The 20,138-nt window shown below is 35.6% G+C and overlaps 1 protein-coding gene across 3 annotated transcripts in view; it reads right to left on the reverse strand.

The window, feature by feature from the left end:
* The window catches only part of LOC105230323 (uncharacterized), a 187,572-nt gene that overhangs the window by 44,043 nt on the left and 123,391 nt on the right, over positions 1-20,138 (reverse strand). For all 3 annotated transcript variants that reach the window (XM_049449239.1, XM_049449238.1, XM_049449237.1), the window contains 5 exons: positions 11,850-11,973; positions 11,335-11,458; positions 10,827-10,911; positions 10,380-10,490; positions 2,424-2,624 (listed from right to left, as the gene is read on the reverse strand). In XM_049449239.1, coding sequence (XP_049305196.1) covers positions 2,424-2,624; positions 10,380-10,490; positions 10,827-10,911; positions 11,335-11,458; positions 11,850-11,973 — 645 coding nt within the window. The remainder of the gene's footprint in view (positions 1-2,423; positions 2,625-10,379; positions 10,491-10,826; positions 10,912-11,334; positions 11,459-11,849; positions 11,974-20,138) is intronic.

The following is a 20,138-nucleotide window of genomic DNA, read 5'->3' on the forward strand; positions in this document are numbered from 1 at the left end:
GCACACAAGCGCACACGCACACACTTGCAGCACCGAAACACTGCCACAGTTGAGAGTTTTTGTTAATAACTATGAAAAATTGTTATCTAAGCGCTGGTTGGCGTAGCTGTGGAGGTATACATGTAAATATGAAATTGTTGCATAATACTCGCGAACTTGATGCAAAATTGTTAAATATAATTAAACAAATATTTATATGGAATCCTGCAGGAAAACCGAAATAGTTGGCAAGATAAATATAAATGCAATATTTGTGCAGCTTCCCACATCCGCATTACGTATACACCGTGACACGCTTACGCTGATTAGCACTTACTGACATAACACATCGAAAATAACCGACTTTTGGGCAACTAAATGCGATTCTATAAACATTTTATTAAACTAACTCACACTCTAACAAAATATGCTCTCGCTACCGACATATTCTGTAAAAACTCTTATTAATTTGAGTGCTTATACCTCTGGATGATGGCGTGTTAGTTATAAAATTAATTAAATGTATACTGTGTTGCCGACTTCAGATAGCTGCCAAATTTGTTTGACGACTAGCAAAATGCAGCCAAATCACAACAGCAGTGAAAACAGGTGAAGTGGTTGAAAAGAAAAAAAAAAAACATATGAAGGATGTCAATCCGATTAATTATTTATTTCTATGTAAGCTCTGTAGGCTCAACTCCATAAAATTCGTAATTGAAGATTTACAAAAAAATATATGGCGAATTGCATGAAAAAAATTATCTTTAATTAGTAATGATAATCTCTAAATAAAAACAAATAATTAAAAGTTTATATTCACCATAACAAAAAGTGCCACTTAACTAGTATAAACACAGATACAGTCATATTTCATTTGGTGTGATAATCTTTGCTGAATTATAAAATCGTTTAAATTTCACACAACTTTTTGTTTCACAGTTCGACGCTACCAGAATGTGCATTTTGTGGATTAGTTGCTTCTATTGACATTACTTATTTATGTTTGCTTATAACTGTAAAGCAACTAAAGTTCTTTTTAAATTATAGTTTGATATTTTGCTCTTCGCATTTCCTTTATATACATATATAGTAATTATGACGGAGAAGGCAGCAAGTTAGTAGCCGACAGACAAGTGCATGTTTGCGCTCGAACCAGCGAAAAGCTAAGGAAGAAGTAAATAACAACGGAAGTCTGACTCTCGACCTTAAATAAATAACAAACAACATGTTAAAAGGCGCAGACGTCAGTGCGCTTTGACAATTCCTAGCAGATATTTGTACAACATATTTTCGAACATAAATATCTGAGAATGCTTTATTAACTTCACAGCTTGCTAATATAATGGGTGTTTACATATATCAAATACTAAATAGAGGGAGCAAATACTACTGTGGGCAAAAATTAGTAAGACCTTTTAATTTGAAATTTCCATAAAAACCCGTTCGTTGAAATATTTTTTTTAAGGTTGGTATGACTGTCAGAGATATTTGTGAAAAATATCACATCAAAATAATCATTAGTGTTTTGTATACGCTTGGCTTTCTGAAGTAGGAATCATGACCAGTTGAGAATCAATGATTAACAATCAAATATCTTACTGGCATCGTTGGAATATCGGAAGGATTACTGAAAACCATTGCATTAAAGTCTGAGAAATATTTTTAAACAATACTTCCGGTCCACGAGGATGTCATGAAACGATGAGTCTTTTTATTTATGCTTATTACCCGGAAACAGACGATCAATCGCCCGAATATCGTGGCAAAGGTGATTCGAAGCAGGAAATTGATGTGTTTTTCACAGGTCAAAACGACCGACAACTCTTGGTTTTTGCAACATGATAATGCACCGTCGCATACTCTATTCACGCTTCGTGAATTTTTCGCAAAATTTTCAAACAATATCGCTCCCCTACAACAATATTTTCCTGATTTAGCTCCGCGTGACGTTTAGCTATTCAGCAAATTTAAACGACCGCTCGGAGCAAAACGTATTGAGTCATGTGAAAACGTTAAACGTGAAAAGCTGCGTGCATTGAAGCCCATTCCGACAATATACTTTAACAACAATCTCGAGTATTGGAAAAAAGTTGGCACAAGTGTGTTGGGGCCTAAGGGAAATAGATTTCGAAGATCATTAAAAATATTACAAGGCGAAGGCGTAACTAATATATCCGTTACAGTAAACTATTTTATATTTATTTATATAAATGCATAAAATATGTCATTTATATTATGATCCCGTGTTTGCGTTTTCCAGCTGCCTAAGCAAAAATACTGTCTACCCTTTCTCATAAGGCCATGTATTACTCATCCGCCGTGGAGCACAAAATGGAATTGTAAACTAATGGCATAATTTATTTAACAGGATCAAAGGTGTTCCATCAAATATCTTTAAATTGCTATAGACACCTGCATATAGGATAAATCCGCTCTATACTTACAATACAATTCAATGGTGATATTGGTGGAGACATATTTCTTGTGGAAATTACTCGCTTGACACGTAAACACAGCATGTTGGTGTATGCGTGACAAATTCCTCAACAACAATCTGCTCTTGATGGTGTCATCTGCTGTGAAATCCACAACACTATTCTGAATGTGGCCATTCCAGAGCCAAGTGACCGTGGGCGGTGGTGAGCCTGCAAGATAAAAATGAAAAATAAAATACATAAATTTGAGAATTTTATCTTCAAATAAAATAATGTGCATATTAAATGTTATATATATTTATTATGTTTATATATATTTATTATTGTTAAGGCAGTATTGTCCTGTATGTAACGAGTTGCGCAATAAATATATTTCACATATCTGTCTCACTAAATACCATTTATGCCAAACTATTAAAGCAGCATATCTCACATTTTTGCTCACGACAAAAATTATATAAATGTGATTTATGCTACCGGTTGTCTACAAACGGGCACATCAAGATAATTTATGTTTATTTGTAATGTTCTTGTTGTTTTAGGTCAATTAAGCTTGACTCCATTAGCAGTGATAAACCATTTGGAAAGTAATTGTTTGTGGTGGAGACTGCTTTCTAAGCGCTTACGTGAAAATAGTGAGGATTGGTTTATATGTAGGTAAATTTTTAGTTATTTCATTTTTAAGGGATAAAAAAATATAAAACAACTCTTCCAAAATCTGAACTGAAGTAACTAGAAATTTAAGAATTTTCTAAAAATTAAAATTTAACCTAAACTTCTTTGGGTCATTAATATGAGCTACGAGGTGATCAAGTTTTACATACAGGGTTTCAAAACTTGTTCTAACAGCTTGACATCTCAACGCCATAAAAGTTATATTTTGGGCAACATATAATGAATTGCAGTCAATTAATTTTAGGCTACTCTAAATAATATTAAAAATACATAAGCAAATAAAGTGTTTTTTTTTTTAGAAAGATAGCAGAGGATATATACATACTTATGAGATATAAATTCAGGTTATTTTTGGAAATAAATGTAGAATGCTTTATAATAAAAAAATTGCTCGAAACATATCTATATATTAATATAAGTTGGTCATACGTCATGGTGCACCAAATAATTAAATATGGTAAATTCGAAAACCATACCTAAATAAAATGGTATTTCAGAAGAGATACTGTTGCTGCTCTAAATCACGCTTTCAACGTGAAGATTTCTTGCAGCCGTTGTTTTCGCAAACCCTTTTCCTCAGTGTAAACTAGTTATTACCTGAAAAAAAGCAGCTCAATATGTCAAAAATATTAGAAGTGCAAAATATGCACCACTTAAGCCTTTTCTACTCTGCGCTCGGTATTTACTCTTTCTTCCGCTGCGAAAGTATGTTTTTGCAAATTTTCGTCCGGCCGCCGTGTCTGCCAGAAATGTGCACGTCCATTAAGGAAATTGCATTTTATTTATATTTTGGAACTTGGAGTAATCGCTTTACAAAGTGCAATCAAAAAATATAGAAATGACAAAATGGAGCAAAAACTAAACGCTTGCCGAGAAAATGAGTACAACGTAGGGACAAATGAGCTTCATACGAAGGATCTGCGCAATGAAGTGGCGGTGGATTCGGCATAAAAGTTTTGTGTACAAAAACTGTGCTGTAAACAAGCGCACACATACCGGCAAAGGCAAGTAGAATTTCTATACTCGTTAAGGAATAAGAATTTATGTCATATTACAAGCAACATACTATACATACATATGTAGGTTTGTATTTGCGATGAGTTTTCCGTTGGCAGACAATTTGCTGCAGCGGCCAAGTAGCCTCTTTAGAGGAAATATTTTGTGAAAAAAACGTGGAAAAGGCAGATAAACTAAGTAGAAGCAGAAAGCCAATTTTGTGTCGAGTGAAAAAATGGTCTATAACATAAAGCACAAGCAATAACAGCAAAAACAATTTGACTGCCAAACAGTAAGAGCCGGCTATAACAATAAGCCGAAATGGCGGGGTTGTGTTGATGGACCCAAATAAAATACACCTACAAGCAACAAGAAGCCTTGCAGGCAGTTACGCTTCAAGTAGGAAGTGCGAAGCTAACGGTTAGTGCTGGATGGAAGCACGAAAGAAAACAAACGAAGTTGGTAAATACATTTTCAACCAAACGACAGACATTGGCAAGCTTTAAGAAGAGTAAACACACAGCCATACATATGACTGGCAAAAACTGACGATTCTACGCGATTCGACTGGCTTGTCGAAGCGCTGCCTGACCGCTCTTGAAGAGGTCGGGATGTCAACGACAAATTGCCATCATATGCGGCTTAAGCGCTCACCGAAAAGTCGCCAAAATTACGAGTACAACATATATAAAGAGTGGCATAAAATGAAATTGCGAAGCCATTGCCTCATATGCGAGCACAGTGCTTGGTGTGCATGGTAGAGAGTGTGGCCAAAAGAAACATGAATGAAGATTGCTTCAGTGGTAGTATGAAATGTCAATAATTCGTTGCTCTGTCGTTGACTCTTCCACATTCAGTTGAAAATTCGCTTTTGAAAGACAAATGATAAGGTTTGGGGCATACCAAAAAGCGTGCCAACTTAAAGCTAAAAGGAACAGCGGTGCAGATTTGTTAATTGTAAAGCTGTAAGATGCTGCCGTAGTTTGGCACACCGGTCATATTTACTAAATATAATTTTAAGAAGGAAATCTAAACTGGTACTTAGAAGGTTCTAAAGATACTGATTTTTTTCTTTAGAAAATATCTCAAACCGCTTAAAATTCAATACCCTTATTTCATGACTTATATTATCTTAATATTTCAAAATATACTAAATTTTTACGGCATATTAATAATATGTTCCCCAATAATTTGGCATAATTGCCACTGACTATACAAGTTTAGTCAAATTAGTTGCATAGATGAACCCAAAGGTCTAAAACTCCTAATGAACATATTTCATTATCACTAACAGGATATAAAGAAGCCTAATGAATTAGTTTCAGTTAAGCTTATCAGCCTTAAAATGAAATTTTCCTATATCCAGATAATTATTTGAGGATAGGTATGACAACTAATTTCTAAAATCCGCTTTAAAGAATTTATAAGGAAATTAATTAATCCTGGGAACTATTTCACGGAACCACACCTTTAATATTTGATCGCTTATCGCCTTACGGAATCCATAATACTTCATGTAAAGTGATTCCAAATATTCTTAGAACTTTCTGAAATAATGATGTCAGTAAAAGTATTTATCTGTAAAATAACTCTAGTAGCCAATTGCTATTCTATGGTGACTATAAGGCTACATATAAATATATTTTTCTGTACTTAAATATTTGCTTACAGGAGTGTGCATTTTATTGCCAAATTGCATGTCACCGAAAATGCAATCTAGAAACCTACTATAACGCACCGACTAGCCTGAGGGTCTGATGACGCTACTAGCTGGACGCTCAGTGCAATAATTTTACTCTCTTTCAACGCCATTTACACACCGCCAACAAATGCAGCGCGACTTGCCGCAAGCATTACCGTTGAAACTGTTATGGTTCTCGATTTTATGTGGTACCCTGTGCGTTTAGCAAGCACGTGTGTGTGGCTGCGTGCATGCTCCTTTTATCGCACGCTTTCTTTGTTATTGCCAAAGTTGTTGTTATATTTACAGTTAGAGCTTTTGTTGCACAATTGCGCAAACAATTTGTTTCGCCTGCTCCACTGACCTACTTCGGCCGTCTGTGCATACATACGTTTGTGTTTGCGAAGTCGGCATAGGGTCGGGTGTCTTTTTCGGTGTTGACGGCATACTTTTAGGCGCATATTGGCGTTAACGTGATTGCTGGCAGTAGTAAAATGAAATGCTGCTTTTTGAGTGTGTGTGTGCGTGTAACACTCTTATGAGTAGAGTGCACCAAGATGTTAGCTGTGATGAAGCGAAGGTGCGTTGTAGCGTCGCTTTACAAAAGCTTCGTTAGCCTGTAGTTAGGCATTGAAATCTGAGGACTTCCAATCACGGAGAGTCAGAATTTCTGCGAAATTTCTTATTGTGTAGCGATGAAAGTAAATTCAGTACACGAAAGCACTGGATTCGCCAATTCAAAGGTTGCAAAAGAAGCTTCATAGACACCGTTACACATTTTACGAGTCATTATTATTTTTTTTTATAAATAACCTTAATTATAGCGCAATTTATTAAAGTCTATGCATTTTTTGGAAACTATACACATATATAACTGTACTTTTATTATTTTTATATTCTTTGCTTATTAAAATAAATGCTTTATGAAACCAGTAAGCAGCTGAGTACTTAATAAAATCGTTATTACTCTGCAACTTAATGTGGCTCAGCTAATATAATGTAGGATACAGGACATATACATACACATATTCACATTTATATTTAATATTCAACTATACCAAATGTGTGTTATTCACAAATAAACACATTTCTGCTCATATTCTTAATAATAGTGAGGGCATATTATTTATTATGCACATGCATATTAATTCAGTTTAAGTGGCCTTTTTAAGTGCCACTAACATTTTTATAGGAAATGTCTTTATTGCGAACTTCATGGCACACATACAGCTTACAAAAGCCGGCTCGCAAAAGTAAATGAACTTTCATGTTATAAATTATATATACATATAATATATTACTTGAATGCATAAGCTCTTTGAAATACAGGGTTTTTCAAAAAGAGAGATATGATTTCTGTTCAAAAAAAAAACAATGAAATTGTTAAGGAAATCCAATTTTTTTTTATGTAAAGTACAATTGATGGCATTAAGTTTCCGAATAAAATATCATTCAAATGTCCTCTATGACTTCTTTTGCAGAAACGAATTCGATGAACCCAATTTTCGAGTACGTTTGCAATTAATTCTAGTCGCAAGTCATGAATAGCCTAATAGCATAATCGAATTATTGACTTCTAAAGCTTGAAAATAGTGTGGTTTATTATTAAAAACTGACTTCAAATATCCCCGACAGAAATAGTCTAATGGTGTTAAATCACAACTTCTTGGAGGTCATTCACTGTCCTAATTTTCTGAAACACCCGAATCTACAAACTTTCTTTGGGAACAAATCGGTTGTTGCACGTGCTGTGTGGAACCAAGTTCCGTCTTGTTGAAACCAGATGCTGTCAACATTAACTTTTTTCAATAATGACTATAAAAAGTTGGATATCTTCAATCTGTATACCCTTCTCCATTGACATCAACGGTTTCGCGAACTTAATTTCGAAAGAAATGTGGACCGATGACTTCACAAGACCAAAAACACCAAACTGTCAATTAAGGTAAATGTAAAGGTTGTCCGTGAAAAATTTGTGAATTTTCTTTGCATCAGTATTGATAACTTTGTTTATTTACCGCACCACTCAGTTGAGGGTAAGCCTCATTGGGGAAGACGATTTTCTTAAAAACAATGTTATTGTTTTCAAGTTGTTTCAAGGCAAGATCAACAAAATCACGCCGTTTGCGGTACTTGAGTGAGTATAATTTTATACAGATTATACAGCCCCAATCCTTTATAAAAATCCGCCAGGATATACCCTTTATTTCGTACCGCTAGCGCATCAGAACACTTTCTATATGCAAACATATCTACATTTATTTCAACACGCAAGAATAACTGAAAATTAACTTAGTTTAATTACTTTTGTCGTTTTATGCGATAACTAACTAAATTTCATGGAAAGAACGTGTAAACGGGTTATTAGCTACCGCATGAATGCTTATATGCTACTATGCATAACTGTATTCGTGTTGGGCAAACATACTGTCGAGCGTATATGTATTCACATATTTCATATGTATATGAAAATAATAGCCCTGAAGGAAATATTCGTCATATTTGAAAAGAAGTGGTCTTCGATCATTAATTATGGATCAATGATATCTAGTGCTGTAAATTGTTAGCAGCATTAAATTCTCGAATTACCCGTTTCTTGGTTTCTTCAGTGGCCTTAATGGAGAATCCCTTGTATATCTGCATTTTATTTGTCATGGCGTATGAGCAACGTTAATATATGTACATTGTAATATTCATTGCTATGAGCGGAAAAGCATAAATCTTTCTCTAAGCCATGGTGAAAAATAATTAATATATTTTTGGATCGTACATATGTATATGCATATTAGTAAAAGTTATACCAAGTAGTTCTTTATATGCACAAATGTTACTTAAGTATTGCAAAGACAGCAAGACTTGATTGCAAGAGTGTTAATAACCTTAAGGACTGAATTAAATCGAAATTGACCCTCTTGCAATGTGTTGTTATATTTTAGGCACAATATTTAAAGCTTGGTAGCTTTTTTCTAATACCAATGTCATGTGAGTTCAAAAATGAAATAATTTTTTCCTCCATGGCGTATGAGTAACATTTATATTTTTACTTTTATACTAGTGCTACAGTTTCAAAAACACTTCGAATATATCGCCAAAATTTCTTATTGGGATCTTCGAAACATTTGTAAAATTTGCCACAACAACTGTGCTACATTTGATTTATGTCAACGTTGACATGTTAGACTATTCATTGGCGCTTATGTTTCCGTTCGCCGGCAGTATTTATACAACTAAAACTGACAATGCCAAGTCAGCAGTAACATTTTGGTAAAGCACTTGAGGTTTGCTTGTTGCTGCAGTACCTAAATTAGGCACTTACACAAGTTTTTATATTACTACAGTGAATATATTTCTAAGATAGGTGTTTAATTCAATTAATTTTTTTTTAATGTTCTTATATTTCATAATTTTTTATTTTCGATGGTGTTACAAATACTCTTTTTAACCGTAAACAGAATCTTTAAATATATTTTTTATAATAATATGCAAAATTATATTTTCTGAAATTGTCAGCATGTGTTAATAGACCGTATTTGGTTGCCGAAGCAAAACCACAAACTCTACGGAAGAAATTTTGGCCGAAATTTGGCAAAAATAAACAAGGGTATAGTAATATAATATATTTTTCTTTCGGATGATACAAACAGTAATTTTTTGACAATTCTTAGGTGTCCATATCAAGTAAGCTTTCGGCTCCTCAAATATGGAAGTGCTACTTATAGGCGAAGCCAGATCACACTGTTGTGGTTTTCGACGCTTGCTTCAGCATTCAATGGCTGGTAACGGTAGGTATTTTCTCCTTTCTAAAACCTGTCTTGCTAAATGTACTAATATGAAATGTGGATCTCCCTGTATATTGAACATGGGTAATGCTTGACCAACACTTAAATATACATAAAATGCACTTGCATTAAAGCGCTTCACTCGAGTGTATATTTGTAGGTGTGTGCCTGTAAATATTATGGCGATCTGAACGAATATATAGCTAAGTAGTTCATGTTGACTGTCGTCAAAAACGTTGATTGCTTTAGCCACGAGGTTGCTGCTTTAAAACGGCAACTTAATTTTACTCCGAACATATAACATGAAAAAGCAGTTAAATTAAGCGCGGTAAACACATTTATAATTCTAAACATTTGCAAAAATCCACAATTCTACTATAAAGATTTTAATATTTTTTTTCTGTCGCAATCCATTAGTTTGCTTAGCTTGCGAGAACTCCATGTACTTATATTTTTTTGCAACCTTCACAAATTTATTTAATATTTTATAGGAATTTACAGTTCTATTAGTGCTTTTACGGAAAATTCCGAGAGAAGTTTGCGCTATTAACAAGCGAATGCTGAACATGAAGCTTAAGTAAGATCTCACCTAAAGGCATATGTTGTATATGTTTTTGTTGGTGTAAATAGTTAATCTCAACACTAAGTAGCGAATATTTTTGTGCATTTCTAACGCCACAATGTACCTGTATCCCTACAATAACAAAAGTTCGAAGTACAATATACTCGAAGAGCTCAGTGAGAAAAGCAAATGTCAAGTACAAATAACTTTCACACTTGTTAATTTGTCAGATTTGCCTGCTGTATTTTGAAAAGGTTCACTGTGTAACTTACCGCCGTACACCACACATGTCAGATCCAGTTGGCCGCCTTCTTCATACGGACCGGCGCGCGTATCGGACCTGCCATCCGAATTACTCACAATCGCCGGCTGCTGTGGTGGCACTGAAATGGAAATCAAAAAATAACTTATGAAGAGCGATTACTAAATAAATGAATATGTGAAAGCGTTAAAGAAATGGTGCAAAATTGATTACAAAAAACAGCTTTGAAAAAGGTGTGATTAATTTGCTTTTGTGGTATATTTTTTCAACTACCGCTTATTTAATATTATTTTACAATAATTAATTATGGGCTGTAGAACTTGATATTAAATGATTCAATGAAACAATATATGATTGAAAACACAAAATTAATGCGAAAAAAATGCTTAACTCTTTAATATATTAAATTTCATGCTTAGCCTTCTCATCTACTTATTATTTTTCAAGCGAAACTTACCGACAACTTCCAAGTTAACATTACTATTTCTAGTTTGCGAGAGTTTGAAGTCCACTCTGCAACGAAAATTCCCTGCATCTTTTTCCTGAAAAAAAGAGTGAAAGAAAATTGTAGAAAATGGTACACACTTTGCTTCTTGAACTCGTCATAGTAAGTATAAATAACAATAGTAAAAAGTAAATTTAACAAAAAAATATTTTCTTGATCTTATGTTTGTTGTTGATCTGTTGAACTGCTTGAAACTATCGACAACAGGTTATCAATATTCACCACAATCTTCGGTGAGAACATACTTCAATGATTAGAGTTGACAATACCACTTATGTACTCGGCATAGATTTGCTAATTTGATGGTTGCATATTATCTATTAATGCTCGTTTTCACAATAAGTTTAAGTTAGTTAATTTTTGTGGGTCTCAAAGTCTTTTGGTGGCTTAAAAAACGCAAGATTCTAATTTTCCGTCATTTCAATAAAATTATATGAAAGTAAATGTAATTTGCACATACCTTCAGAGGATTTATTATCAATTCAGCTGGCTCCTTATGTGTGCGAAAGACAGCGCGATCTTCTAGCACGTCCTCATCCCGCCAATGGGAAGGCGTGCCCGCGTGCGCACCGCGTGTATCATAGCTGGAAAAGAAAATTTGTTATAATATATTACACTAAAAAATTTTAAAAAATATCTTGACGTTTATGCTACAATAAAAGCTGGTAAATTTGTCACAGTGAATGTTTGAAGAATTTAAAGGTTAATAATCTGAAAAGTTTTTAAACTGTTTTATGATTTTTTCGAAAATCTGAAATTGTCAAAATAATCAATAGCCAGCCAGTTTGCTCCAAGCGGTTTCTCTCGCTTATCCACTTTTCGGAGCTCTTCAGCATTCATCATCTTTTATTGTTAATGAATTAAAATTATCCACAGCGATTTATCCGCCTTACTATTAAGTCCGTATTAAAAACACAAAATAAAGTAAAATAATATTGCATATGTTGAGAGTGGAGTAAAAATTAATTTACTCACCTATAAATTGGAAGATTATTCTTATACCAAACGACCAGTAAAACTTTATCGTCTGGCAAACTGGAACCGACATCACACTTAATTTGCGCTGAAGTGTTGACCAGCACACGGAGGATCTCGCCATCTGCAAATAAAGAGAGGAAAGCGGATAGTGGAAATTAATATGCGCACACAAATATATATTTTTGCATGTAATGAAAGTGTTTAATACTATTTATTTGTACATATTGGAGCATTAAGCTACGCTGTGCTCGTCACTGAGCAGCAGAAGTACTTATTATTTTTTATTGGTGAAAAACCACGCATACACAGATATTTTTCCTTTTTTCTGCACCGATCAAATCTAATATGCTATAGTTTCTCAAATTGACACCAGAAATTTATAGGCGTAACAAAGATCAAGAAATTGTATAACAACATCAACAACTCGATCTTCCTTTTTTCTTGCTGTAATAAGAGCAAGTAATTCTCAAATAAGATAAAAATTATTAAAATAAAACTGAATTATAATCCCTTCCTGTGCCTCCCAGCGCATACTACTGTTGCGCTTAGCCACTGCAGTTATTTACATTAAACTGATAATTTGAGCAAGGCTGACAGTTATCAGAAACAATTGAGTGGATATATGACATATCAATCCATTTTAATACTCTATTTATATAATATAAGTAAATTCTCAATATCAAGAAAACTCTTGTAAAAAAAATTGCTCAATCACCTTTATAGATGCACTACAAATTTTCACATATTAGCCTACCCCTTCGTCCTGTATTTAGTATCTTTTAATTCCATTAATCATTTCTATTAAAAACAAATTTTCCCCAACTTTTTTTTTTCGCCTCCACAGTTTTCTTCGAGATTATTTTTACGCCACTAATATGCTTAAGGCACTCGTCTCCCCAACGCCACCGAGCCACCCTCACCGCCGCTACTTCTAGCTACTTGCCTGCTGTCATTCAATTAAGCCAGCAAGATAGGCAGTCAAGCAAGCAATTTTCGAGCTGGCATTCGAGTGGCATAATGTCAGTGGCGTCGCCGTCGCATCAACGCTAATTCACGATGAAGACAAACCAGGGCAGAGAGAAAGCCAAATTTAACTTAGCGTATAATAAATACGAGTGGGCAACAACAAATTGCCGTACAAAGGAGTAAAGAAAATAATCATCCAGCATAAAAAGTGAGTGGAATAGAGAATAACACGAATATAATTAATTAGCTCTAACTGTCAAAATGAGCAAATAAATGGCTTGACAGAGAACGTAACAGCAAAACAACAAAAAAAAAACAAAAATAGAAAACAAAGTAAAAAAAATTGTTGTGAGAATAGACGTCAATTACTATACGACGCTGACGGCAACCTTGACGCTTTCCAGCACCCACTAACCCCCAAGACCGCTCTTACTTCTCACTCCCGTCACTGCTTTGTTTGCTTTGAGCCGTTGAGTAGTTAAGCAGCGCATTTAATACCGAGTCAAGGCAGGCATTTTACCCCGCTGCTGCCAACACCCACACTCACACACTCTTGCACCTCGCCTGCTCAGTACACGTGCACGGCCGAATAAACTCAATTATTATATTAGACAGCTAAGCAAAATGTTGAAGCGCTTAAGCGCGCCTCACGATAGGCTATATTTTGTTGAATGCGCGCGAAATTGCCGTGGCCGTGAAGTGGCGGGCGCGTCAGTGGCTTTCTCGGCGCTTTCAGTCAGCACGTTATTGGGCATTTAAAAGGGTCGAGTGTGTGCTTCGCAGGTGATTGGTATTAATTTGCCTGACATTTACTTAATTTTTGAAAACTTTTATGAAATGCTCCAAGTTTTTGTGTACTTACTAGTCAACGTGTTTGAGAATATATTTGGTAAACGCGCCATTTTATTAATATGTATGTTTGGATGTTTGCAAAAGTATTGACTCGCACTATGTAGATGCGTGACAAAATTTAAGAAGAAGAAAATAAAGGGGTGTAGGTGAAAGCTGTGTTATGTGTACATTTATTGTGAAGAGAAGTTATGAAGAAATTAATGATTCTTTTATTGCTGTTGACATAAAGGCTTCTGAGGTATTTGAGAAAAAGTTTTTGAAATTAATAACAAAATATTTAAAACTACCTAGACGGCGACAGTGAAGTGCTTGATTAACTCAATTATGCCTAATAACTCTCGGCCACAAATACGATAGAAAAGAGCAATATATATTCTGAAACCTTCAAACTAACAAAAATGGTCATCATATTACGTAGTTATTTATCAGTTTCACTTTGACATTTGAGCCCACTAAGGATTTTTAATGAAAGAACTTCCGCTTCAATACCTTGGGAGTTGGAAAAAAATTTATAGGAGGTTCTGGCCACAAGTGTTCTACCAAGTAAAGGCTGATCCATTTTGAGGTTCCCTACTTTTTAAACAAAAACTTGTGTGTTTTACAGTAACTTTAAATTTAGTGGTGAGTGTTGACTCTCATTCGAAAGATCATTTTTAGCCCATCCATTGAGTTCAATTTTCGATGACTCATTCAAGCATTTCAACTGATAACTGGGGAATACACGCGTGATGTTTTCCCTCAAGGACTGAACCGAAGTGGGATTGTTCGCATAGACTTTGGACTATACATATCCCTACAGGAAAAAGTCTAACGGTGAGATATCATACGATCTTGGTGGCCAGCCCAAAACAGGAAATTATCTGCTCAGCGAAGTGTTCTATCTATAAGTCCATTGATCGATGCGATGTGTGGTAAATGGTGCCGTCTTGTGGAAACCAAATGTTGCCGCGATCACGACCTTCAAGTTCAGATATCATATAGTCGCTTATTATGGATATACGCATATATTACGTTCTCATCGCCATCATTTTTGAAGAAATATGAACCGGCCCACAAACCACACCAAACCGTTGTTGGATAAAATGACAGCTTACTCTTCGTCCCAAATGCGGCAATTTTACTCGTTTACATACTCATTGAGAAAGAAATAGGCCTCATCGCTGAACAAAATTTGGCTCGAAAACGTTGGATGTTCTTAGAACTTTTCAAGAGACCATAGAGCGAAGAAATGTCGCTTGGAAATATCGAGCGGCTTCAGTTCCTGCACAAACTGTATTTTGTACGCTTTCAATTAAGGGAAATGTGCCAAGGCGTTCCGTCAGTCCAAATTGCTGCGAACGGCGTTTACCAGTTTTTCCAGACGTCGATTTTCCTCCAGTGTACCCACAATCAGCGCAAAAACTCCTTTATATATAAAAATAGAGAACGCAAATTCATTACTGTTATGTGGCTATATATTTCTACAGCTTCATGCCAATGTTGCAACTGACAGTTGTGCTGTTCGCTCCTGCCACTACTCTGCTTCCAACTTGCCCAGCACCGCTGCCACAGCACTGCTATTTGGATAAGCTATAACACAGATTTGCTGAAGCGCGCAAACCGAAATTCTGCCAACATTTTGCGAGCTGTCGTTATTTGCCTAGAAATGTGTGCGCATGCAAAGAGGCTGCACAGGTGAGCTGCATTTCGTAAACAACATTCTTTATTGACAGAACTCTCTACCACACTGCACCTGCCGCACTTGCCGCCTTTCAGTAAGCTGCTATTGTTTCTGGTGGCAATAAAGCAGCGCACAATGTATTTATCGTCGGCCAAAGTGTTGCTCTGCAAAGGTGCAATGCTTGCCAAGCTAAAACCAAAGCTCAGTGTATCAACGATGCAACAACAAACACAGCACGTTTCATCCATTCATTTTACTACTGCAATCGCTAATGTCAATGCCAGAGTGTTGTGCCGCAATTGATGTTGCATTGTCTTCCCCATACTTTGCACACATGCTGCATATACACAAACACAAATATCCATACATGCCTGCACTGCCATGAGTGCAAGCGGCTACGTATATACAGTGCTGATTGCCCCATTCCTCGCCATCATAAATCAGCGTTAAGTGCACAGGAAGCTCAGCTCAATTTTAATGAAAAAAAATCACTTTGCCTGGCATTAAGTTGTGATTCTAAATTGATTTCGTAATTAATCTGCTTGCTTGCTGATGGACAGGTGTGATTATTGTGTGAGCAACAGTGTCTGAATTCGTTTAAAAGCTAATTGTGCCGTTTCGAAGGAGGTCGGGCCATCAAATGCTATCATAAACAAGAGCTAAAGCAGTGGAAGGATATTACTGAGAAGCAGGAGCTGAGAACTGTAGCCGACACAAGTCTTATAATTGCACTCAACTGGCCAATTTGAAGTGATGCTGCCTTGCAAAGATAACCAATAGTTGCTGGGCTTAAGGAAATTCAATAAATTAAAACATGGAGCTTTTGCTGAGGTTCAGAGAATTTTCAAATCATAAAAGGAAGTTATATAATGTAAGCATGACGCCTTTGTCTATTGATGTTAAAAATGCCAGAACTTTTCCCTTTTTAATTACTATTAATTTGATGCTGGAAGTGAGAAGAATACATATATGTCATTCCCTATAGAGTGAATTAATATACATAAAGCTAAACCTCATCGTTTCTGAGCCTAACTACGATAACAAAAGCAGTCATTTATTCTGATAGCATTTTAGTACAACTCTTTTATGTCTAGAGTTATAACAGGGCGATTGAAAAATCACTGGCGTACCAATTTTTTATTCAATATCGTTCACCTCAAGGGCAATACGCTGGCTATAACAACCCTTCCACTTTTCGATATCATTTTTATAGTACGACTTGTCTTTTGCTTCAAAATATGCGTCAGTTTCCGGGATCACCTCTTCACTTGACGAAAACTTGTACCCAGCGAGCATTATTTTGAGATCTGATAACCGGAAATAGTCGCTGGGAGCCAGCTTTGGAGAATACGGTGGAAACTGAAGCACTTTGAAGCCCAATTCATGGATTTTTGCCATCGTCTTCACTGACTTGTGGCACGGTGTATTGTCTTGGTGAAGAAGTACCTCTTTTTCTTCAAATGCAGCTGTTTTTTGGCAATTTCTTCCTTCAAATTATCCAATGACGCTATGTAATAGTCGCTGTTGATAGTCGTTTCTTTTTAAAAGTAGTCAAAAAAATTATTTCATGCCCATCCCAAAATACAGTCGCCATAATCTTGCCAGCCGACTGTTGAGCTTTTCCACTTTTCGAAGCCGATTAATGGTGTGTCGTTGTCTCGGATGATTGTCGATTGGACTTCGGAGTGAAATGATGGAGCCATGTTTCATCTTCGAGTATTTCCAAACACTGCTGCGAATCATCAACAGGTCGTTGTTTTTGGTCTAAAGTGAGCACACGCAGCACCCACTTTGCACAGAGCTTTCTTATACCCAAATATTCGTAAATGATATGATGTACACGTCTAGTTGGTATCTTTAGAATATCTGCTATCTCGACCAACCTCATTTTACGGTAATCCATAATAATTTTGCTGGACGTTCACCGCCTTCGGTTCGCTAGAATACTCGCAAGTTTCGAATGTAGAAAAAATATCGAAATTTATCACTAGATATTAGAAAGTGTACTGCTGTGGCAACAATATCTCAAAATCACATAAAACGGCTACGACGAAAAATCCTGTTTTGTAAAAATAATAATATTTTATAAAATTTTCCAATTATATTAATTTTATGATACTTTTTCTATTCTAAAAACAACTTTTTATGAACAAAAAAATATTTCCCGAGGATATCCACTTAGGTAGCAACAGCTTGAAAAGTCTATTGAAACTAACATACACAATATACATACACGTGTACATACATGTATGTATTTTCATTTATTTATTTTGGCCCACGAAAGTTTCAAGGTTTGCGGTCTGTCCGAAAATTCATTTTCCCGCAACCCCTAAAAGTATGTAACAACCAACTAACTAACAGCTCATAGGACTCTAGAGTCATCTTATAGTTGCTAGCAAATATATCACATAGTTAACTTTAGTACACACAAAAACCACATATATAGACACAGTAAGGCGCACATAGAAGTGAAACAAAGCCCTTAGTGCATTACTGTAGGTGAGAAAATTGAAATTAATGTTGAAGTAAATGCGTTGTAATTATATTTTTAATGTTCAACAAAGAACGTGACATGAGAGTAAACATCGGCAAATAAGAGCAGCGTAAATGGCAGAGAATGTGGCATTAAAAAGAAACTCCTGCAAAGAGTTGACAATTAAAAACCGACATGACAATAGCAAAAAAACTTGCAGCCACAACAAACTTACATGCATAGATGTATATGTACTTATGTGGCTTGTACGTGTGCAGAGCACAAGCGAGTTCAACTAAATGGTACATACGTGTATTTATATGTATATGTGTGTGTAAGTGTTACACAGGAGTCTTCCGGTGGCCATAGGTGTGCTGCTGCGCTGGTTCGGTTACAACATATTGCCACAGAGCATATCAATGTGTGTGTACGATAAGTGCGGAACTGTGGCTTTGTATACAATAGTATATCTCAGCTTTTTCACTTGACACGCTGTTACCGTCTTCGTCTCGCGCTGCTGCCTCTCGGGGTTTGTTGTTCTCTGGCGGTTTATTTGCGCTTGTTTGCTTCTGTGTACGTGTGAGTGCGAGTGTTTATGTGCATTGCAAAGTTGTGGTAATTAGATTAATTAGCCAGATGTTGAATGCTTGTCGTTTACGGACGCTTTGTTGCGCTGTTATAACCATATAACCTGTATATACCCAAAACAATACAAAACCTCTTGACATTTATATTATTACGCGGGGGCGTGTGTGTACGTGTGTAGTAGTGGTAATAAAACTGTAAATGAAATGTAATTGAATTAGTTTTGCTGGTTTTGCATTAAATTTACCATGACATTTTATCAAATGTTTGTATGTATGCGTTCATACATGTGTATGTAAGTGGTTAGAATTTTTTCCACCTCTCAGTTGCCGTTGAAAATTTGCGACAACACTTCTATTAGCGCTGTAACCGTTATGTGAGTGATAAATTTCACAAAGTTGCTGTGATAAAGTTCAGATAAAATTATGAATTTATGTTTGCGGCAGAAATATTTTGAATTTAATTTAGTTATGAGAAAAATAGATGTAATTTTATTTAAACTTAATTAATATATATATACATTTTGGTGCGTGACACAACGACCCATAAATATACGCTAATGCACATTTTTAGCGATGGAAGTTGAGGCTGGTATTACTAACATAACAGTATTATATTAAAAATATATTTAGTTTTTCACATTTAGTTCACATATTCTGTAAAAATTTCAGTTTTTTATTAAAATTGTTTTGAGTTGATGCTTAGATTATATATAATATTGTGTAGTCTAAAAAGTCTTTTCGTATTTTGTCAATAGCTGTCGTTGCAGTCAAATATCCCCAGTGCTACCAATCACACTGTGTCATACCATATAGTGTTGAAAATTTGGAAATATGCGGTTTTGAGCTTCATTTCACCAAAAAAATAATATTCGGGGAAGTTGAAAAAAAAGTTACAACTTTAAAAAATTAGTGAAAATAATAAAGAATTTCGCTATATTTTGAAGTTTTTATATAAAAAAGGAAGAATGCCACGCAAACCACGAATGAAATTTGTGAAGTTTACGGAGACGATGCTGTATCAGTTTGTGTGGCACAACAATGGTTCGCTCGCTTCCGTTCTGGAAATTTCGATGTGAAAAATGCACTTCGCTCTGGTCGATCTCTCGTTGAAAAAGTCGATGAAATTATGGAAAAGATAGATCAAAACCGTCAAATAAGCAAGGCTGGCTACAAAAAGAAGCTCGATGTTTGGGTACCACATGAATTGACCGTGAAAAATCTAATGGACCAAATTAACATCTGCGATTCTTTGCTGAAACGAAATGAAATCGAACTATTTCTGAAGTGAATGGTAGCAAGAGAAGAAAAGTGAAACAAAAACGACGAAAATGTTCGAAAAGGATCATGTTCAAGCATGGTAAAGCTCAACAAATGACCGCAAAGCCAGTATTGACGCTTCGAAAGGTTATGCCGAGTGTTTGGTGGGGTTGGACAAGAATTCAAGAGAAAGGGTTTCGTCTTCCATCAAGACAACGCTAGACCACACACATCTTTGATGACTAGGCAAAAACTGGGAGAGCTTGGATGGGAAGTTTTGATGCATCCACCATATAGCCCCGACCTTGCACCAGCGGACTGCCTTCTGTTTGGGTCAATGCAGAACTCCCTTAATGCAGTAAAGTTGACTTCAAAAGAAGCCTGTGGAAATTACTTGTCGCAGTTTTTCGCCGAGAAACCAAAAAAAGTTGTACACTGATGCAATAAGGTCTGTAGTGGAAAAATGGCCAAAAGTGTTCGACCAAAATGGT

Source organism: Bactrocera dorsalis, chromosome 2 (assembly GCF_023373825.1).
Source record: "Bactrocera dorsalis isolate Fly_Bdor chromosome 2, ASM2337382v1, whole genome shotgun sequence".
Lineage (NCBI taxonomy): Eukaryota > Metazoa > Arthropoda > Insecta > Diptera > Tephritidae > Bactrocera > Bactrocera dorsalis.